The 23,864-nt window shown below is 37.7% G+C and overlaps 1 protein-coding gene across 8 annotated transcripts in view; it reads left to right on the top strand.

Moving 5' to 3' along the window:
* The window catches only part of Akap13 (A-kinase anchoring protein 13), a 279,187-nt gene that overhangs the window by 193,982 nt on the left and 61,341 nt on the right, over positions 1–23,864 (top strand). For 4 of the 8 annotated variants that reach the window (XM_055623428.1, XM_055623430.1, XM_055623429.1 and 1 more), the window contains exons 11-15: positions 8,496–8,866; positions 11,240–11,293; positions 14,428–14,493; positions 16,214–16,409; positions 18,427–18,535. In XM_055623428.1, coding sequence (XP_055479403.1) covers positions 8,496–8,866; positions 11,240–11,293; positions 14,428–14,493; positions 16,214–16,409; positions 18,427–18,535 — 796 coding nt within the window. The remainder of the gene's footprint in view (positions 1–8,495; positions 8,867–11,239; positions 11,294–14,427; positions 14,494–16,213; positions 16,410–18,426; positions 18,536–23,864) is intronic. The other 4 variants (XM_055623435.1, XM_055623436.1, XM_055623433.1 and 1 more) reach the window with 3 other exon arrangements.

The raw sequence follows: 23,864 nt of genomic DNA on the forward strand, positions 1-23,864 counted from the left end.
AGTTTGAAGCTTGCATTGAAGTCAAAAGGCGTGGGAGTTCCTTTAGAATGAACTAAGTCAGATGACAGTGAACACCCTTCAGTGGTTAGGAAAGGACCACAGCTCAGACTGTATGATGTCATATATATAAACTAACCATAGAGTCATTCTGATTAATGTGTGGATGCCTGAAACTCCCTGCTAAGCCTGGTGAAGTCATCTTTCATCCAGACTGCTTAATTGGAACTTTTTACCTCTATGGTAGAGAACTTGAGATTTTTCTCTAGCAAAGAGCTAGGGAAGATGGAGATTGGGAAGCTTGGGTTTGTTTTTGTTTGCAGCAAGTTCTGTTTTGTTCTTTAAGAGTGAAGACCTTTCTCACAGCAGAGAAGGCAGGTCAGGCTATAGTCAGTTAAATGCTGCAAGTGGTTTTCCTAACAGTGAGGACTGAAGGGGCAGAAATGTTGTAGCAGCTTGAAGAAGAGTCTTCCTTATTTTATAACTTTGAAGAAGTGCTAAGAGCAGTTTTGGTAGTGGAAGATTAAACTCTCCCAAGACAGTGTGATGTTCCCATGTCTAACTGTTATGGTAGAGGAACAATGTCACAAAATTTTAGAATTCTCGTCTTTTCGTTTTTGTCCATCAGCCCTCATCTCCCATTTGCTCTTCCCTAACCTTTTTGCCTTGTTCCTTTGATTGTCTTCTGAAGGGTCTTGGAAAGATTTATGGTGCGACTTTAGGATTTCTATCTTGTCATGCTTGTCAGACATGGTGGTACATGCCTATAATCCCAGCACTTGGGAGGCTGGGGTAGGAGAACTCTGAACTTGATGTAGTAATTGGCCCAGTCTTCCAGGGTTCAAGAAGGGAAGATTTGCCTTTGAAGTTACATAGGAAGAAGAAAACCAATGTTGGTTTGTGGATTTTTTTTGTTTTTGTTTTACCTGCCTGCCTTCCTCCCACATTCCCTTCCTTTTCTTCCTAATCTTATAACAAATACATTTTTAAAATTACATTTCTGGGGAGAAGGGATATATGCCTCAATGCTAGTATAGAAGTCAGGTTAAAAATTCTAGCTTTAAAATTGTCTTATAATGACTGGAGCTGGGTAATGAATACGTAAGAGATTATCACATAATTATATATGCCTGTGCATCCTAATAATAAAAAGGTCTTAAGATTTTTTTTTTTTTTTATGTCTAAGGGTGTGTAGCACAGGGTGGGGATGAGGGCTGCTCTTAGCAGGTGTTGGATCTCCTGAAGCTGGAGTTAAAAATTGTGTGCAATGCCAAACATGAATTCTGGGAACTCTGGTTCTTTGGAAGAGCAGCATAGGCTCTTAACTGCTGAGCAATCTCTCCAGCTTAAGTTTTGTTTTTTAAGTTGAATAATCTTTCTTCAGGAAATATTTGCTTGCCTATCTCTTAATATATAACATGTGAATAGTTTGTTCCTGGTGTACCCTCTGCGCAGAGAGATAATTTTTTCTGATCACTAAATTTCATGGTTTGCTTACCAAAAACAAAACAGACAAACAAATGAAAACCAAAAAAGCAGAACTTTCTGTACTTTACCATCTTACTCAACCTGCTAAAAGCATGCAGAAGGTACTTCATGAAAAGGACCTTTGCTAGATACTGCACATTTTTTCAAGGAAGATTAGATAATTTTTTTTTTTAAAGCTGAAGCATACACCTCGGACAAACTTCCACCTACATTGTAAACTGGAGTGCTTAGAGAAAGGCCAAGCAGGGTGGATGAACTTTTACCTCTTCATGCATGCATGAGAATGTCCAGATGGCCTGGGACCAGGTCAGGGTGGGGGTAGGGATGTTTCTTCCTTTTGTTCTTCCAAAGCAGTGAATGATCAGGAGTCCTTGGAATAACTAATTTTTCCATCATTGATAAAAGTCAGTACTAGTTAATAATAAAGCACCAACCTGAATTTTTTTTATGTTATGTTTATCTCATTTCATATGTCCAACAATCAGATAGGTAGTTTTGTCCCTTCAACCATACAAGAAATACAGGTTTTGATTGGTGTGCTAGCTAGTTTTATGTCCACTTCACCCAGGATAGTATCATTTGAGCAGAGAGAACCTCAGTTGAAAAAATGTCCCCTACAAGATTGGCCTGTGGCCAAGCCTGTGCTTCAGTTTTTTAAAGTGTTGATTGATAGGGAGGAACAAGGTCACTGTGGGTGGGGCCACCCCTGGGCTGGTGGGCCTGGCTGTTATACAGAAGCAGGCTGAGCAAAGCCTGTAGGCAGCACTCCTCCGTGGCCTCTGTTATCAGGTCCTGCCTCTTGATTCCTGCTCTGTTGTAGTTCCTGCCATGGCTTCTCACAGTGTTAGACTGTTACGTAGATGCAAAGTGAAATAAACTCTTTCCTCTCCAAGTTGCTTTTGGTCATGATGTTCTATCACAGCAATAGAAACTCTAAGACAGTTGGTAAACAAGTTTGTCTAAAATGACTGGAAAACCGAATAACAGAACTGAGATTTGCAGTGAGGCTTGACTCTCAAGTTTCTTCCTGTTCTGTCACATTGCTTTCAGTTTCTTCAGTATAACTCTGAAAACCAGTTATTTAAGTCAAGACTACCTTGGTAGACAGACCACCAGCTCTGCTTTCTTAAAGTCATTCCTCTGGCTGTTTCTGCGGTGTGTGCTCTGCAGTGTTACTTACAGTGTCTTCCCAGGGCCTTGTGTTCTTCTCTTTCAGTCTTTTGGGGGTTGGAGGGAGTCTTTAGGCAAGCCATTGCAACACACTTTTCTGCGAACTGTGAGTGGTATATTAGGTCACTTCCTGCAGGCATTCATTTATCTCTGGCCCTTAAGAGGTCTCTTTAACAGCATGCACCTCCTGGGAAATGTGATTCTTTGGTGAGTGTTAAGAGCTTCATGTTTATTCTTACAAATATTTTCTGGTTCCTAAGGTCATTTATAGATCAGCAACGTAAAAGTTGTACTTTGTTTTTAAAGTGAGACAAAATCCTGTTACTCATTTTGGGCTTAGCTGAGAAAGAAAGTATGTAATCGTAAAATATAGTTGGTGTCATTCACGCTACATAAAAAGATTACATGATTTGGGGCATGTGATGAGTGAGCTGGTGTTTTTCAAGACACTAGTGTGTTTTCTATAAAATACAAATAAATGCTTGTTGAGTAAATGAAGGGCTATTCATTCAGCAGTATTAAACATGATCCCTTCAGGTATACTAACAATATATAAAATGTGTGGCAGTTTTGTCTTTCTTATGTTTAGCAATATAATGCTTATCTTTATGTAGATACATGTATAAATATATATAACTTTTTAAGAAAGCTAAATAGGTTACCCCCTCATGCCATATTATAAAAACACAGGTAAAAGAATAGAATTTTTCAATTTTGCAGGGAGCATCCATACACTTACCTTCCAGTTGCTGTCATTTTTAATTATGTTTACTTACTACATAGCTGTGTTCTGCTTATACCAGTCTAGCTAAATTTGATCAAAAAAAAAAAAAAAATTACAGGTATGCCCATAGGCATCATACATAAATTCCTTAGAATCATTTTTTTAGTAGTTGATGGATTTGGAGGGAGATAAATATATATAATTTATATAAAAATTCAGTTACTTTGGGTTTGTTTGTGTGTGTGTGTGTGTGTGTGTGTGTGTGTGTGTGTGTGTGTGTAGCTTTGGCTGTCTTAGAACTCCCTCTATAGAACAGGCAGCACTGGAACTCATAGAAATCTAGCTGCTTCTGTCTCCTGAGTGTTTGGATTAGCTCTTTCTTTCTTTCTTTCTTTCTTTCTTTCTTTCTTTCTTTCTTTCTTTCTCTTTCTTCCTTTCTTTCTCTTTCTTCCTTTCTTGTTTGTTTGTTTGTTTGTTTGTTTGTTTTGGAGACAGGGTTTCTCTGTGTAGCCAGGCTATCCTGGAACTCACTCTGTAGCACAAGATGGCCTCAGACTCAGAATTCTGCCTGCCTCTGTCTCCCAAGGTGTGCACCACCACCACCTGGCTGAGTTGCTTTTGATAAACACATTTGCCTGGAACTGCATGAGCACGTAGACTATGAGCATAAGTCTTTTTATATGACATCCCTTCTCAGTGACCATTCAGCCCTCCAGAAGAAACAACAACAAGATTCTCCACCACAGATATTTTCTCTGATAGAAAGTCATATAAGTAGATTTAAAGAATATCATTTCTCCTGTACAACCCTAGGAGTGGGATTTAAATTTGTAGTCATGCAAGAAACAGACTGTCTCACAAACTGGCCTTCTAACTAGTGTTCTCACTAGTGATGTATAAGACTACCAGTTACTCTCCATCCTTAGTAACAAACACAGTTGTTTTACTGTTTCTGGTATCCATGCAGTGTTATCTCATTATGGCTTTGATTTGTATTTCCTGACAACTAGTGATATTAAACAGATTTTCACGTGTCCTTTGGCAGCTCATGTGTCTTCCTGTATGGAGCATCTGTGCATATCTTTGCCCATTAAAATAATTGGATTATTTGTTGTTACCAAGGAGTGGATGATATATATCCTGGATACTGCTTCTTTATTAGATTCATGACTTGCAAATACCTTCTCTCGTATCACTTGCCTATTGTATCACAGTGTCTTGGTTAGTTAAAATTTCTAATTTGATAAAGTATAATTTAATAGATTCTTTTCTTACTGCTTGTGTGTCCTCCCCTGATTTTTTTTCTTTCCCCCTATTGCTGTTTTGCTTTAAGGAATTATAGTTTTGGCTTTTATTTTCAGGACTAAGATGTATCTCACTATTATATTGGTAACTGTACCAACAGCTTCATATATCTAGTAGGATTCACCCCGAGCTATTTTTAAGATCATCTAAAGAGCTTAAAAAGTGGGGAGGAAACACCTAGCTCTGCCAGCTGAATAGTAAAATTAGAGTCTTGAGGTAACCTGTTTTCTCATCTCTAAAGTGGAAATTTTAGAGGTCATGTTTCAGTGAGAACAAACTTAGAATAAGTAAACCTCAGAAAATAATCACAGCACTCACTGGGGAAGAGTCTCTGTTGAGGATACAGTCTTGTCAGATTTTTGCCTTTTTAAAAATGTATGTGGAAGCTAGAAAGAATGCTCAGTGGTTAGGAACATTGACTGCTCTTCCAGAGGACCTGGGTTCATTCCCTAGCACCCACATGGTGACTCACAGTCATCATTACCTCCAGTCCTAGAGGATTTTGTGTCCTCTTCTGGCTTACATGGGCACCAGGCATGCATGTTGTACACAAACATACATGCAGGCAAGACACCCATATATATAAAATAAAAATAATTTAAAAAGAGATGATGTATTATGGCAACAGGTCACAAATTTTTCTCACTTTTGTTTTAATATTGTACCAAAAGATAGATACTTGAGTTTGACTTGTTTGGGATTGGAGACTGGGAATATATATAGTTCAAGGGCGGAATGCAGGACTGGCATATGTAGGGCACGTGCACACACACACCAACCACCAAGAGTATGTTGGTGGATGGCACTATTTTATTTCTTCAAGAAACATGTTGTTGTTGATGTTAGGTTTTTGCTTTTTTTTGTTTTTGTTTTTTTTTTGTTTTTGTTTGTGTGTGTGTGTGTGTGTGTGTGTGTGTGTGTGGCCATGGAGAGATGGGTCAGTGGCTAAGAGCACTGTCTGCTCTTCCAGAGGTACTGAGTTCAATTCCCAGCAACCACATGGTGGCTCACAACTACCTATACTGGGATATGATGTCCTCTTTTGGCATGCAGGTGTACATGCAGTCAGAGCACTCATAATAAATAAATCATTTAAAATTTTTATATATTTTTAATTCTTTATTAATTACACTTTTTTCACTTTGTATCTCCCCTGTGGTTCCCTCCCTCCTCCCGTCCCAATCCCTCCTTTCCTCCACCCTCTGCATGCATGCCCCTCCCCAAGTCCACTAATAGGGGAGGTCTTCTTTTCCTTCCTTCTGATCCTAGTCAATTAGGTCTCATCAGGAGTGGCTGCAGTGTCTTCTTCTGTGGCCTGGTAAGGCTGCTTCCCCCTCATGGGGAGGTAAAGAGCAGGCCAATCAGTTCATGTCAGAGACAGTCCCTGTTCCTATTACAATGGAACCCACTTGGATACTGAACTGCCATGAGCTACATCTGTGCAGGGGTCTTAGGTTATCTCCATGCATAGTCCTTGGTTGGACATCAGAAGAAGGAGAAAAGAGGGAACAAATAAGGAGCCTGACACAGAGGACCTCTGAAAGGCTCTGCCCTGCAGACTATCAATGCAGATGCTGAGACTTATGGGCAACCTTTGGGCAGAGTGCAGGGAATCTTAGGAAAGAAGTGGGAAACAGTAAAATCTGGAGAGGACAGGAACTCCACAAGGAGAGCAACAGAACCAAAAAATCTGAGTACAGGGGTTTTCCCTGAGACTGATACTTTTTAAATTTTTTTAAATGTCCTTTTTAGTCTAGGTACCAAGTGACAAAGTACCTGTTATTCTAACCAAGAGTCATTTCCATGCTAGAAACAGCCATCTTGTAAAGAGTGTGATAAATAGAAGCTTTAACTCAGAACTTTTGTTTCCTACTGTGCTCTTCTTTAGTGTTTTAACTCAAGCTATCCTGAAATTTCCGGTCTTCCTGCTTTACTTCCAAGATTACAGGTTGTGCACCATTATGTTCCACTAATGACTTTATTTTACTCTTGAGTCGTAGGATTTACCTAATGAGCTAGTTTTATTTTTCCTGAACTAGTGAAGGGATTCCTCAATATAGACATCAAGATCTTGCTGTCATAGGTTTTTAAAAGGTGATTGAAATAACACAATACTAGGTCTTGTGAGTCAAAGTAGCTTGGATTCAAGTCTTGATCTGTCAGTGTCTTCTCTCTCTATTCATCTCAGACTTTATTTAAAAAGCAATTTAGGAAATTGGATTTTTCTGAGTGAAGGTAGGCTGAAGCCCAAAAAGGTATAAAGGTGCCTTTCACAGGTGGTGGTGTGCTTCTGGTTATAAGTGTTGTATATCCTTTAAAAAGACTCTTTAGTTCAGAGCTGTTTTCCATTCCAAAGCTGGAAGAATGCATTAGTTTCTTGTGAGTTTTAATCTTTCTTTTAAAAATTATATGTCTTCACTTTTTTGCTACATTTTATTTATTAAATTATTGTGTGTTTGCATGGATGTGTGTGCCATGATATACTTATGGAGGTTAAAGAACAATTTGTAGAAGTTACTTCTCCTTTGAGTAGTTTTATCAAAGCCCTGCACCAAAGTCTGGGCTTGGCGTCACACATTTTTATCCCAGTACTCAGGACATAGAGGGGCTCTGTGTGACATTAAACTTTGTGAGTTTAAGGCGGGTCTAATCTACATAGTGAGTTCCAGGACAGCCTGGAAAACAGGAAAGCCTGTTTTAAAGATTTTTCTTAATGTCACCAGATGTCTTGATTAGGAATTATTGTGAAAAAGGGAAAAAAAATTCTGCATGCCTTTACCTATTTCCCTGTTCCTTGCCTAGTGTGAGACCAAAATAGAATATGAAATGAAGCTAATCTCGCCTTCACTTATCAATCATATTGGTGCCTCTCAGTAAACAAAGATGCCATGCTACTAGGACGAGGTTTGCATAATTCCTCTTAGGTACTAGAGGTTAGCCAGAGAAGAAACATTGTCACCTTATCAAAGGCCTTATTTTCAGGATTATTTTACCTTAATAAAGCCTTATTTTCAGGATTATTTTATGTGATTTGGCTTCAGAACATTCAACCAATTCTCAGTGATGTGAGAAGCAGTAGTGTTCTTTATGTTCTTACAGCAAACTTTTGGTGAAATTAAAAAGATTAGGCAGTTTTCAGAAGTAAACAGCAGTCATACTTGGCTTAGGAATAGTAAATTCTCAACCGTATTGTAGCTGTGCAGGCTGGCTTGTTTCAGTTAAACCTTTGAAACATAGTGTGATAAGAGCTTAGAGTTTCATAAAACAGAAACCCTAGGGACTAATGGTTTTCTTCTTTTCAGTTGATGATGGTGGGCTGAATGAACTAACTAGGAATTGTTTTTCTTCACTAAAAAGAAAAAGTAATGGGTCTTCTATAGTCTGGTACCTTTACTAAAATGACAGAGATATAGAACATTCTTCTATTGCAGTGGTCCTCAACCTTCCTAATACTGCGACCCTTTAATACAGTTGCTGTATTAAACTGTGGTGACTCCTAAAAATAAAATTGCTTTTGTTGCTACTCCGTAATTGTGATTTTGCCACTGTTCGGAATCATAATGTAAATATTTTTGGAGGTAGAGGTTTGAGAAAGGGGTCACAACCCACAGGTTGAGAACTGCTGCTCTATTGGAAGCCAGGGGACTTAGAATCTAACTGTAGTCAGAGACTTAAAAAAAAAAAAATCAGCTTAAAGTCAATTATTAGTCTTGCCTGTGTCCAATCAACTATGAAACATTGACTTAGTCTGTGAGAACAGGGTATCTGTTTGGCTCTGTTGGTTCAACTCTGTGTGCTCTCTCTATTCTAGCCTGAGGAAGAACAGTTGCTTTGTGATATAACAGGATCCAGTTCTTCAACAGATGACACAGCTTCCCTGGATCGACATTCTTCTCATGGCAGTGATGTGTCCCTTCCTCAGACTTCAAAGTTAAACAGGTTCAGAAATCATCAAAGTTCCGATGGCTTTTTAAACCATGGAGCAGGGCCTGAGAGTCGAGAGAGTGAAAGTGAGCCTACTGGCTCTGGCGAAATGGAGGAGGAGGAGATGGACAGCATCACTGAAGTGCCTGCAAATCGTTCTTTTCTGAGAAGCTCCATGCGCTCTCTTTCCCCTTTCCGGAGGCATAGCTGGGGACCTGGAAAGAATGCAGCCAGCGATGCAGAAATGAACCAGCGGAGGTAAGTTGGGAGCCTATGTGTTTCATAGCTCAGTGTTTGTTCTCTTCTGAGAAGTGTCTGGATTAGCATTGTTACTGATTAAAAAAAAAAACCTCAGGCGACACTGTGGTAGAGAAAAGGTAACCCAGGCTTTGAAACCAGGCAGATGTGCATTCTGACTGCAGCTCTATAACTTCATTTTAGATGATGGGTAAACACTTGAGCAGTATAAGCTTTAATTTTCTCATCTGTAAAATACTTCAGTATTTTTGTGATAACATAAACTATTACTATCACATAGTGAATATTTAATAAATGATAAGGCTTCTTACCTACCAGGTTAATCACTGAAGTTCATGAATCTGGAAGAGAGAATTCTGTAAATTTTTAATTAAGTAAATATGAAATCTTATAGTCTTAACCACATCTAAGAGGTTTGGTGTTTTCTGAGAGTAAAACCATATGTTTCTTATGTAGAAATTTGATAAAGTCTAAATAGTCAATGTGTAGTTCTCAAGATGGCACAAGACTCATGTCATACACTGAAATTGTTATTTTTCTGTGTGTCACACAGCTTGGGGATATTTACAAGTAATGCCCAGCGTTAGTCCTTCAATTTGGCAGCAGCCTATAAGAAGTTGGCTTCTGACCTGACTGTTTTAATTCTACAAACCAAATACTTTAACAGGTTACAGTGTGCCTGCCCCAGGGCCACTTTAACTGCCTAAAGAGATGCTCCAGCTACAGTTGCTTTTTTTCCCTCCTCACTGCATTATGGCTATTAGTACGTGTAATCTTAATCACAGTTATCACTTTTTTTTTTTTTTTGAGACAGTCTCATGTAGACAAGGATAGCCTGAGTGTCACTGAGTAAGCTAGGATGAGGATGGTCTTGGACCCCTGATGTTCCTGCTTCCACCACCCAAGTATTAAGATAACAGGCATGCACCACCATATACCCAGATCTTCGTTTGTTCTTTTAAATTTTTTAATGTGTATGAGTATCTTAACTGAATATGTGTCTGTACCATGTGTGTGCCTAGTGCCCAAGGAGGACATCGTATCCTCTAGAACTGGAGTTACAGACAGCTGTAACTGTAACCATACGGTGAGCCATCATATGAGTGCTGGGAATCAAAACCAGGTCCTCTAGAAGAATAGCTAGTGCAGTGAAGTACTGAACCATTTTCCGGCCTTTCGTTTATTCTTTTAATCAGCCAGCACACATTAAACTTTTTTTTATGTCTGGCAGTGTCCTATGTTCTGGAAAAACAGATAAAAATGATATTAGTCCCTGGCCTCACAGAGCTCAGAATCAAACTCTGTACTTCACTGGTTTGCTAGTTTTTTTCAAACTCTTTGTGGCACATTGTCTTACATTGTTTTTTAATCTCAGTGGTTCAAGTCTTATTTTTCCCATAGTGGCAGAATGGAAGACTGTTGCAGACAGTTTACATCATCTACAGTAGAGTCCTGGTTTCAAGTCTCAGTCAAGTCTTTGTACAATTCCATATTATTCCATGGTATGAGGATAGTAATCTAAAAAAACAAGCAGTGCTCTTTATCTTGCTGTATTGTGTTTATATACTTTTGACATCTCAGATTATATAAAAACTAATTTCTAAAGGCTTTCCTTCCCAGCTTTATTCATACTGTTTCCTTTTAAAGCATTTGTACAGACATGAGGAATGATCCTCATACGCAGAAAGTACTCCCTGAAGCCTGAGTAACTTCTTGATAGGACATGTTTGCCTTAGATGGTGAAGGACTGATGAGAGAATAGGTGTTTATTTTACAAGTATCCATTCTTCTACATAACTCACTCTAGATCTGTTTGTAATGACAGATTGCAGAGATCTGTATGTTTGAATCATGTAGCTCAGATGAAGACATTGAGGTCAGATTTAATGACTTGCCCAGGATTACAAGGTGATCTTAGACTTGTTAGCTATTTGTATTTTAAGCCTGTATATCATCTGTTTGCACTAGTGTAAAGGATTATCTACTGCTGTCTTAATATCTTGAGATACAATGCAGTAGTTTTATCACTTTAGTAGTTTGACTAATTTGTGTATTATTGTTACCTGAATTTTAAAGCCTGAAGAAAACCCTTTTGAATGTTTAGTGTTTTAATGGCACATATACTCTCACAACTTATACTAATCTTCATTACTTGTCATCCAATTAACTACTTGGAGTACAGAGGAAACAGAAGCGACCTTTTTGTCAGGTTTGGGGTACTGATTTTTTGTCATTTCATTCTTTCAGTCTCTTTTCTCCTGTGCTATTTGTCTTTGGGAATTATGTTTCTTCCCAGTGTGATCTCTGTTTTGTGCATTTGTGTATCATTGTAGTTCACCTCCATTACTGACCTCTTCCATCATTCATTTTCAGTTCAATGCAAGTTCTTGGGCATGTTGTCAGGAGACCTCCCATTCATAGGAGAAGGTACAGAGTTCACTAAATTGAACTAACCATGTCATCTCTGAGCATGTACTAACAAGCATCTCATCTGGTTACCAAGATTGGACAACATTTTTAAACATTTATTTCTGGTTCAGGCAATAAAATATAGGTGCCTATTAATTGCTATGTCCACCTGACAGGAAATATAAACTAAGTCCCTTTTTCTAGTCCTAAATTTATAACATGCACACCCACTTGCTGGCTCAAATGACTTTGTGTAGGAGAATTCAGGTTTTCTTCCATATTGTATATAGCTCATGGACTTTGGGAGATATTTTTCTTCTCTCTGTCTCCAGAAAAGAGAAAGAGACAAGAAAAAGAATACCTTAAAATACATTTGTGCTTATTCACACATAGGTTCTAAAATATTTTTAATTCATTCTTGAGTAATATGAAGAAAGATTTTTGTTAGCTAGCCACCTGGTAATATTTTCAGAAAGCAATCTGGCATAAGCTGAGACCTATTTTTGAACTGCTTTATTATTATTATTATTATTATTATTATTAAGCAAGTAAAAAATGAAGCTAATATTTTTAAGCTAAGAAGTTGTTTTTATTTAAAACATGCTCAATTGCTTCATGTTTTAAAAACTTTTGTAGAGCTTTTATTGCGTTTTCTTCCATTCTTCCATTTAAAAAATCATTTTCAAATGTATCCTTCTTTAATTCCATATTTTATGGGAAATTTTGATCTTAAATTCTTACACTTTTATGAACCTCAAATGGTCAAGGTATTGGGTTCTTCAGGAGAACAAATTCTTAAATGCCTTTCTCAATAGGTAGTATCTAAAACCTCTGTGTATTTGTTGTTCTCTCTGGTAAATGCTCTTCATTGTGAACTAACTGTAGCACACACCTGATTACATAGTGAAGGATGACAAGCCACTGCCTGCAGCCCACACCGTACATATCAGAGCCATGCTTTGAGCTTACAATGCAACCGAAGTGAAAAATATTTTTGTAGGAAGAACATGACTTATAACCTTAAAACTTATGAAATTAAAACATCCCAACAAGTATTAAAGAAGATTGTTCTCCAAAATAAACTGGACTTCCTAAGTTTCAAAGCCAAAGAACCTTACGATTTTGGAGACTCTCAGAAATGCACTTTAATTATGAAAGTAGCCAGGGAAGGCTTAGATCATTTGCAACTTGCTGGATCCTGTGAAGCCTATGAGCTATTTTTTTTTTTTTTTTTTTTTGGTTCTCCTGTTCTGCATCTTATATGTTTTTCACAGCATTCTCATAGTCTCAGAGTTAAGAAGATATTTAAAACTCTACAAAGAGATTATTCTTATTTTTGAAAAATGATGATTTGGCAGTGTATATTCAGTTAATGATTTCTTTTGTTTTTAATAAGAAATCAAAGCCAAGCAGGGTGGCTCACACTTTTAATCCTAGCACTAGGGAGGCAGAAGCAGGTGAATCTCTGAATTTGAGGCCAGCTTGGTCTGTAGAGCAAGTTCCAGGATAGCCTGGGCTACACAGAGGAACCCTGTTTGGCGGGGTGGGGAAGAAATCAGATACTTAGTTATCCAATTGTAAGTTTAAAGGTTAATAACATCACTGGGTGATAGTGGCCACACCTTTGATGCCAGCACTTGGGAGGCAGAGGCAGATATATCTCTGTGAATTTGAGGCCAGCCTGGTCTACGAAAGGGAGTCCAGGACCAAAAAAAAAAAAAATTCAAAGAATAGACCTCTGCACCTTTGAACGTTTGTAAATTACATTTTACTTCTGCTCACACAAATAAGTTTGAGTTAGTCTAATCCTTCTTCCCAGATGAGAGATGCCTCAAACTATGTATTTCTCCGTTTCCCTTTGTAGGCCTTACACTGTTATTTAATCAGACGTTAAATGTCTCATGCTATTTGAAACAGCAGTGGAGGAAACTATCAGGGCATCTTGCCGTCTCCTGGTCTCCTTTCCTCTGCCCCAAGTCTTGTCTACCAAGTCCTTAGAGCTTGGGGTTAGCCCACTGAGTGGTTCTGCACTCTACAGCACTGCTTTAACTGTCAGGAGCTCTGTGTTGTGTTTGTTGTTGCTTAAGACAAAAACATGGCACTTAGAATTTTAAGGGCCCCCCCCCCCAAAAAAAAAAAACAGTATTTTTCTTTTTTTAGGTGGCAGCACTTGTTGATCAAACCATCTGCCCTAGGACCAGACCTTGGGCACGTGTCTTAAGGAACCAAACAAATAAGCAAACAATCTAAGATCCTGGCCTTCTGGTATAGTTCTAGTCACAGAGTTCCTATTTAATTTGGTTAGCTTTCTGCCTGTCGTATTTGTTTAACCTTTCTACTCTAGAGTTTCATCTTCTGCTATATTGCATAGGATAAACAAGGAAGCAGGTGATCAAATGAATGTGTTTTTTTTTTTTAAATCTTAAGGAAAATGAATACAAAATTAAAGTATAAAAGAAATTTCTATCTTAATGCTATAGAGTTTGAAGAAAGATAAGTCTGTTTACCAGTATAAAACTCTAAGGAAGGTATGACCTTTGTTGTATTTGCTTTATCTTAAGCAGAAAAGCCTAATGAATAGCTTCTAAAGAAATATGAGTTGAGTATTACATAAGATTCATAAATTTCCTGGCTTATCTGGATCCTTAATGAAAACATATGGGAAAAAATACTGATATCTCAGAGAGGACTCTGAGCTATGTGTAGTGTTTCCTTTCCGTGCAGGCCTAGGAGTTACTGCCCTGAGTCGAGGGATGTGAGAGTGGGGATGAGTTCAGAGAGACACTTGGCCATTACAGTGGAATTTGGAACACCTCTCTGGGAATGTCTGCAGAGGAAGCCATGAGTGGGGTCCTCTTTTCACCCAAGGATTAGTAGAAGACATTCTTCAGTTTCAGTTGGAGTAGTTATCCCATAAAGAGCTCACATGACCTTTCCCAAAACAGTGTCTGAGTGGACACCAATGGAACAATGTTAAATTCCTGTGTTTTTTTTTTTTCTAGTCTTTTCCTAAATTTTCAGTGTTACATTCCCAAATTTTTAATGATTACATAAGTCTACTTCTATGTCCTTTCTTTTTAAACTAAATAACCCAAACCTATTTCCTCTTTTCTCCCTTCATTTCTTGTTTCTACCTTTGATGTCATCTCCAGTATGAGCTGGTGTCCCTCTGGTGTGCAATACTCGGCTGCCCTGAATGCTGACTTTAATTTCAGAAGGTATAGTATTACATGTCCAGCCACCAAACCAGGAACCATAAAGTAAGACTTCTGGCTTTGGGCCGGCTTCCCTGTGGCTGGAATGCACACGGGCAGCCTGCAATATCTGAGAGCATAGTATCCTGCTGCCGCCTTCGCTATGGATGCCGCCAACCCACTTGCAAGAGTATGCGTAGGAACAGCACCCACCGCTGCATCGCGTGTCTCAAACAGCAATAGACTGCCATGTTTTCTGCATGAGCCTTCTATCTGTGCTATACACCCTTGTCTCTGTTCTGGCCTTTCAGTGTTCCCAGATCCTTAAGAAAACAGTGAATCAAAGCAGCTAATAGGCCCTGGTTTCTATTATACTTTCAAGTCCTACATTGAGGTTCTGAATTTAGATGCATCATCATTTCATATTTGTCTTTGAGTTAGGCAGCTAGATTTACTTATTAAAATGTTTTCAGGATTAAGTTTTGTGGTGAGCATAGATCAGGTTTTCTTGGGCTTTTTAGATAATTCACAGTGGAAAACTAAATTTCTTCACTTAGCTAAACTTTCTTCTTATGCCTGATGCTAAAAAAAAAAAAAAGGGTTCTAAAGAGACATTTTGTTGCAGTTCGTTTTGATTTCTGTTGTCATACTGAAATAAGAACAACAAATTTGTTAATAGTTTACTGCTAGAGAAAATAGAGACATATAGCTTCAGTTCATAAGTAACTTGTGAAGAAAAAAAAAATTACCCTTCAGGGCTGCCATATATGAACTAATTGTAGCAATTAACTGTACAATTTTCCCAGAACAGAAGTAACTGTCTGTGTGTGTGTATGTATGTATGTATGTATGTATGTATGTATGTATGTATGTATGTATGTGATATATATCCCAAATACAATTCCAGCTGGTTGCTACCTGAGAACAGTCAACTACAACTGTATGCTTCTTTCAAAGAAGTTCTTTCAGTGTAATTATAGCAAATGTGTGCTTATTTTACTTAGCAACTCCAAAGAGGGTAGACAGCTAACCTTCCTCTTTAGCCCCTGTTACTTATAGGCAGTAACTACAAAATCTGTACCTCCAAACTCCCTTTTAAAATTCCAAACCCTGTTTACTTTTTCAGCATTTATGATCTAGTGCTTTATGTGCCTGTCTGCAGCTGATGATTCTCACTATGCCATCATCTGGCCAGGTGTGCACAAATGGTATTGCTCATGAGTGAAACCAGAGTTTTCTGGGTAAAACTGTACCCAGAAAGTTGTTGAGTCAAGCAAAATATAATTGAGTATAGTTTTATGAGGTCTGTATGGTGAGCACACAGCAAAGTCACTCACTTTCCATTCTCAAAGCTCTTTATGCTTGTGTTTTGTGACATTTGGCATTAGATAACTTAGATTTTGGAAAAATTAATTTTACCACATCAATGACAATATACATGTATAAAAAATGAAATAAATATGGTCTGTCCGTATGGTATATTAAAAACCAGCTGAGAAAATGATGGTATCTGGTTCAACATTTTGATAAGTTGAATGAGGTAGAGAAATAAACATGTCTAGCGTTGTCTCTTAGCATCCAAGACCACTGGTGGGAGGGTGCTGAGTGCTGTTCATCTGCTCCGTATCATTGTAGGTACTTTGCGTAAGAGACACTGAAATAAATATATCAGTTAGAGGGATTTTTGTATTCTCCCATTCTGAGATCTATGAACAGTGACTGAACTCTTGTGTTCTGTGTTCAGTTTCAGTCTGGAAGGCTTGACAGGAGGAGCTGGTGTTGGAAATAAGCCATCCTCTTCTCTAGAAATGAGCTCGGTAAACTCCAGTGAGCGCAGAAACCCTTTCAGTGCTGAGGAACAAAGAGACTCATTGATGTCACTTTCAGAAGAACATCTGGAGCCAGACCAGAGACAGCATCATAGGATGTTTGATCAGCAGGTAAGGCTAAAATAGGTATGTACTGCTAATGGGGGTGGTAGTGGAATAGTATCCCCAAATATGATCTCATTGTTTTATGCTTTTTGTTAGTATAAAGCTAGAGCTGTCATTACTTACTTATTAAATAATATCGTCAATTCTAGCAACAACACATTTTTATCATTAAACATGAGTATTTAAGAAAACACCAGTTGGGTTGGAGAAATGGCTCAGTGGTTAAGAATACTTAACTGCTCTTGCGAAGGACTGGCATTTCATTCCTAGCACCCACATATGTGTCTCACAGCCATCCGTAAGTCCAGTTCCAAGGATCCAGTGCTGCCTTCTGACCTCTAGGGGCACCAGGCATGAACAGACAAAACATGCTATACCAAAAAAAAAAAAAAAAAAAAAAAAAAAATTTTAAAAAACACTGTTTTCAGAAAAGAATACATTAATCTGCACAGACTTAAATATTCTATCACAGCAAATGTTTTAGGATTGGAAAGGTATTTAGGATATATAGCTTCCTTTATCTGTCTCTGTTGTTCTTTTACCAGCTCATTGTAAATTGAGTTTTAAAGTGTATTGCATGCCATTATTAAATTTAGCAATTTGAAAATCCATGCCCCAAGGTTATTTCCTAGAGAAAACATGTTCTTTGTCTCAACCATACTGTTCAAGAAGTGCCTGTTTATGCCCTCTATTAACTGTGAGTTTCAAGCCCCTATAAGTGAGTTGTCTAGTGCCACATAACATTTAGACGTGATGGCTGTTAGCCTCATTATTTCTTCCCATGACTTAGAAGTAGGGTTTTAATGAGAGAATATTGTAACTTTCTTAATGCTGTTTGTGTGACCTTTTCTGAAACAGATATTCCCAGAAATTTGACAGATGACACTGTCTTTTAGTAAATGATACTAATTACCACTATCTTTCTGACTTAATCTTTCTAGATAAAGTCAACATCTAGATAAATATCGGCATTTTTTGTGCTGTGTTGTGTGTAGTCTTCCTAGAACTTTCATCTTACCTTTAGTTCCTCTTGTGCACAACCTCAGAGTGGGTGTTATGTTGCATGTATCTTTCTAATCTAGACAAGTTGCCTGCAGCCAACTTCCTCTTGAAAGTCTCTGCTGTTCTCTGAGGTCATTCTTCAGATCTCACAGTTGTATTTGAAACATAGCAACTGTTTGCTTCAGATTCCATGGTTACACACGGAACAAGCTCTAAATAATCGGAAGTCTTTGACCCAACTGGGGGCGGGGGTGCATGTTAGGAGTAGATCTTCAGTGCCTCTCTGTCAACTTATGTGAGTCATAAAGAGGCAGATTTCATCTTGTGAGACGACTAGAATGAGCTGTCTCAAAATGAAAGATGTATGAGTCCCTTATCACCAGAAGTAACAGTCATTCCTTTGGGGATGTTAAAAGGAGCCTCTGCTTTTGCTTGGGATACATGGCTTTTAAAACGCTATGAATTTAAATTGCTGGTAACTCTGCTGAGGAAGTTACTAAATTGCAGTTACCTTGTGTTCATGTAAAATCAATCTAAGAGGAAGTAAAACAGATTTCACTTCTTCCCAAATGCATTGCTGCTTTGCTAATGTTCTTGAAATGCTTTCTACTCAGATCTCAGTTTCCAACTCTTTATAATCAGAGTAACCACATATCCTACTGCATGTCTGTAAAGATGTTTCGATTTTCAAAGGAGCAGTGCTCTATATAGTCTGCTACTTCTGGTGAAGTTAATTACCGATTATTTGTCCCGCAGATACTTGCTGAGCCCTTACTCAATTTGAAACATTGTTAGATGCCCTGAGGAATGTAAAACCACTGTGAATGGTGAATACTCATCAGTTTCAGGTGACAAATGGAAGGCTTAGAGAAGCTGAGTAACTTCTTAGATGAGTCACTGTTAAGCGGCAGAGGCAGACTGCATTCCAAGTCTTTCTTTACTAGGTTGGGTTAGTTAATTCTGCACATGTCTAAATATATGAACATGTACTTAGAACCCATTCTTCATTTTTTTTTCGTAGACATGCCACAGGTCTAAACAACAGGGATTTAATTACTGTACATCAGCCATTTCTTCTCCATTGACAAAATCCATCTCATTAATGACAATCAGTCATCCTGGATTGGACAGTGAGTATACTGTTTTTTAAAAATGAATGCATTTTAACCACTTTTCCAATATATTTTTTTTTAACCTTCGGATCTTACTAACTTTCAGATTTTGTCTGCTTCTTCTGACTAATGTAGAGATTAGCTTTCAGCTCTTCCTCTTGCTATGTAAAAATCTTTTTGATACATACATTACATTCATTATATTCTGGGGTATAAATATGACACCATTTTAAAAAGTGGTTTTGAAATAATTTCATACTTCAAAAATGGGTACAAATGACTCACTGAAAAATTATCTAGCAAGAAAAATGTGGCAAAAATAGTGTGAGGAATTTGTGTGTTCTTCCCTCAAATTCCCAAATGTTACAATAATTCATATTTTTCCAGAATGCTCCCTTTCCTTATCATTCCCCTTCAGAGAGTAGTTTTCTTTACCCCTAAATAATTTAATGTTCCTTAAAAGCAAAGATACTCTTTCTTATATTATTGTAATTATCTAAATCAGGAAACTAATTCTGGTCAGATTGATCTAATAAAGACACAATTCAATTTTTCTCATCTTTTCCTGGGTCCTGAATCCAATCCAAAAACAGATGTTGAAATGAGTATTTATGTCACAGGAGGCTCCTTAAATCTGGAACTATATCTCAAGTGATCTCTGTCCATGCTAAACTTGACAGAATACAAGCCAGTCTGAGCACTCAAAAATGTCAAGCTTAGGAGACAAAATTGAAGAACTTTTTTACTTAAGCAAGTACAAGAGAATTAAGTCTGAAAGTGACTATTAAAGCTGCAGATGCAGGTCAGATGGTTGTAAAGTGGAATCCATGTGACTCTATACCTGACATTAGTGAATAAAAGATTACAAGCAGGTAATTGTATAAATCTTTTCCACCAACCTGTTCCTTAAGGAAGCTTCTTTTTTTTTTTTTTTAAGAGTTATTTATTTTTTTTATGTATACAATGTTCTGCTTGCATGTACACTTGCACACCAGAAGAGGGCACCAGATTTCATTATAGATGGTTGTGAGCCACCATGTGGTTGCTGGGAATTGAACTCAGGACCTCTGGAAGAGCAAGCAGTGCTCTTAACCTCTGAGCTATCTCTCCAGCCCCCAGGAAGCTTCTTTTTATTATTAATATTTATTTTTATATGTATGGATGTTTTACCTGCATCTGTGTCTGTACAGCACGTGCGTGTTGTGCTCACAGAGTCCAGAAGAGGGCATTGGCCTCTCTGGAACTGAAGTCACAGATGCCTGTGAGTTGCCATGTGGCTGCTGGGAATCAAACCTAAGCCTTCTGGAAGACCAGCCATTGCTCTTAACCATTGAGCCATCTGTCTAGTACTAGGAACCTGTTTTGAAATTGATTTTCAGTGAGTGATTATCGTGTGAGGTCATGATGCAGAGATTAAATCTGAAAGGGAATAATGTTCATGTTCTTCACTACAAGGCTGGGTATTCTGGAAACTAAGCACAAGCTCCTGTGTCTGTGAGGTTTTTTCAGTGTCCTCTTAAAATATAAGTCAAAGACCTGGAGATTAATATAGCTATTCTTCACTCATGTGTTGTTCTGCCTTACATCTTGGCTAAGTGGATGTTTAATCTTACAAATTTTCACAGTAGAGGAATGGTGTAAAGGATGATACTCTTGCTGTGTAATATGAGCACCTGAATTTAGATCCCAGTGCCTACATAAGAAGCTAGCCATACTCTCATGCTTTTCTGTGACCCTAGCATGTTCTAGGGAGAGGAGGCAAGAAGACCACTAGAGCTTGCTGCCTTCTAGCCTATCTAAAAAACATGAACTCCACGATCAAGGAGAACCCGACTCTTCTGGCGTCCTGTGTGTGCACACCTGAACATAAATGCACACACATGCGTTTTTTTGAGGGTGGTTGGACTTGTTCAGCAGTAGAGTTCAGTTCCTGTTGAGCATGCATGAGGCCCTCCATCTCCCACGTTCTGAGATTGCAGGCACACATCATCATACTGAGTTTACAGTCAGTTTTTTTTAAGATGGTTTAGCTGATGTTTTATATAAGTAGATAGAATGACTGAATGACTGTTAAAGAAAACTTTGCCACCTCAGTCACTTCAGCTGTTAAGTAAGGATAATGTGCTGTGGCTTTAATGTGAATTAAAGTCATCAGTGTACTTCCTGTTGTATAATGAGCACAGAATCCTGTAGTTCTCAGTGACCCAAAATAGTGCCAAAGTCTTTTTCTCTGACTGTGATTCAAGCAGTTTTAGAAACAAGAACATTTTCTATCATGTTGGGAAAGAACCCGAAATTATTGGAAAGAATATTCTTTATTTCACACAGACAGACAAAGTAAAAGTAATATTTCACTGCGTTGGCGGGAGCTCAACCTCGTAATCTGATGAGGCTGATATAGCTTTCACATTAGGTACAGGGCATTTTTTTCTGATTTGATTTAGGGCCTTAAGATTCCCAAAAGATGTGTTCCATTCTGTGTTTGTTGGGTTTCTGCTGCCTGAAGACTGTCCACATACACACAGGTGAGCGAGGAAACGAATGAGTCTGATCTTCAAAGAATAGCTCTGCCTTAAAGATTATAGAAAGAGACCCAGTATATTATCTGCATACACTATGAAGAAGTAAGAGTGAGGTAGGAAATTTGGGATGAGTGTGAAGAGCAACAAACACTTAACCCTGAGCAACATGTCTTCGAATCTAACAAGGACATATTTTTTAGGTGATTTGTTAAATTGTATTACAACTTTTCATGCTCATAAATGAATATGTAAAGAAATACATTGTTAGGTGGACAGTGGTGGCACACGCCCTTCATTGCAGCACTGTGAATTTGAGGCCAGCCTGGTCTGCAAAGTGAGTCCAGGACAGCCAGGGCTACACAGAGAGAAGCCCTATCTTGAAAAATATAAATAAGTAAATATATACATACATACGTAAGTAAGTAAATAGCAAATAGTTAATTTTGATAAACTTTCCTGGGATCCCAAAGGCCATTGACATTATTCTGTTTCCACCTAGGTTGGAGGTACCTTTTTCTTTTCCTGGCTTTAATGTTCTGCATGCTCTAATGTCTTTCTGTCAACCTACTTCTCAGCGCAGCAGCACACGAAGCCTTTTCTGTCAACATTTCTCCGCTCCTCCTTAAATCTAAAACTCTCTTTTCTTTTGGCTCTTCTTATTCCAGTGATGAGGAGGATCAGTTGCATAGTAAGTAAGCTGATTTGGTGTCTAGTGGCTCTTCTTCAAAGTCTGGCTAACTTTAAAAACGCTGTAGGCTTTAATGCACATGCCTTTAATCTCAGCGGCAGAGGCAGGCAGATCTCTCTGAGTTCAAGGCCAGCCTGGTCTACAAAGAGAGTTTCAGGCAGGACAGCAAGAGCTACACAGAGAAACCTTGTCCCGAAAAACAAAACACAAGAAGCAAAATAAAACAAAAATGCTATAGGCTTGTTAATAAACTAAATTGTCTGAGGGCTTTTATCCCTTTGTGTGCTATCTTGTATATTCCTTATATGCTATTTTCTATTAGGCCCTTGAGCACATGCCTTTGCAAATTGATCTTGATTAGACCAGTGTTTTGCTCTTGTTATATACTAATACTGATTGTTTCAGTGGCCTCCCAATGCCAGTACAGGAGTCTTTCCCAAACACACCTCAGGCATGAGGGCTGTATTCACATCCCACTTCTGCCCTTTTTAATACTGAGTGTAAGTTTTACAAGACTTTTTGTTTTTATTTTAATTTCCATTATCTTTTTTTTTTTTTTTCTGTCTTCTGGGACAGATAGGTCAGGTATATCTATCAGTGTAAGTTTCTCTTCCAATCTTTTTCTATAATTGAAAAAAAGAAAATCTATGAGATTAGATCCCATAGATTAGAAAATAAGAGTTATGTATTTTTCTCTCAGTTTTGTTTTTCTAAACTCTATCTTATGCTGCACTCCTCTCAGTGAGTTACATGATCAAATTAGTAAGTTCTTAGTAACTGGTATGAAATGTTTTGAGAAATCAGTTTTAGTATACTTGCAGTGTGGCTGAGACTTCTTTTATTATTGACTTCAATTTTAGAGGACTTCTAAGATATTCTAGGACTTACATTTTTATGGGAAAACTTTCTATTATGAAGTAATGATTTGTTGTCAGAACTAATATTATGAGTGTCTAATACTTATGTTCATATCATTGTTCTTCTACTTGCTGACCTGAAGTAACAGCAGTGTACAAAAGTGGCTGCCATTTCTCATTGTCTTTTAAAAGAAAGTGTCTTTGGCATTGAGATATTATGTAGTTTTAAATGGTAGCCTCATTGGTATTTGTAGACTTTTCACTTATTAAAAGATGCTTGACAAAGAAACAATCAGATGCTTAAATTTTATCCCTTGTAGGAGGCAGAAAGTTGCAAAAATTGGTTTAAATTTTGAGTGTTCTGTTCTCAAATCTCTTTGATTCAAAGTATTGGTAGTATTATAGGAAATAGATAGGTTATGCTAAGAAACCAAAACCTCAGTAAAACTTCCTTATCACTAGGAACAGATTGTAATCCCAGAACATTACTGGTCTCCCTAGAATCTTAAAAATACAGAAGCAAGAGTATTTTGAGTCCAGTGTGCAACATTTCTCAAACCATTTTCAGTCCAAAAAATGTCAGTGAGATTAATGAGGAGGGAATAGTCAAATACATTAAGAAGCTTGGTTAAGCAGCTTTAAAATACTAACACATTTTGAAGTCCCAAGCCAGTCTTTGATAGACTGTACTTCCCAAATAAATAATTAAGAAGCTATAATAACATGTAAGACCATCTATGCTCCACAAGATTCTTGTTGCATAGAACACATTTTGTTGTATGTCTGTTCAGTGGTTGCAGCTCAAAACTCCTAGGTGTATAGAATAGGCCTGCATGTTATTTTTTGTCTTAAAATAAAAATATGGTTGAAATGTTATTTATCTGCAATAATAGTTAACAAGTTAATGACCAGTTTATTTTCTTCTGTTTGTAATTTTGTCATGGAGATGACCCATGTTATCTTATACTCTTGAAGTCTCTATACTTGAGGAATTTCAGAGGCACTAATTTTGGTAGCAGTGGTAAATTAATCTGGCTTTTTTTCCCCCAGAACCACATGTAAGATAACATAGTAACTGAAATAAATTCTTTTCAGCAATAAAAACATTGAGAACTCTTAGAATTGCTGCCATAGATTCTCTTGGTACCTAATCACATATGTGTTTAGTTTTCATATTTTCCACAGATAACCAGTAGTTGTTTCTTGTATCCAAGTTTTTTTTTTTTGGGGGGGGGTATTTTTCTGCAATAGAATTTTACTTTTATTTTGTATAGTTTACT

Source organism: Psammomys obesus, unplaced genomic scaffold (genome assembly GCF_907164565.1).
Source record: "Psammomys obesus unplaced genomic scaffold, mPsaObe1.curated_primary_1811, whole genome shotgun sequence".
In the NCBI taxonomy this organism is placed as follows: domain Eukaryota; kingdom Metazoa; phylum Chordata; class Mammalia; order Rodentia; family Muridae; genus Psammomys; species Psammomys obesus.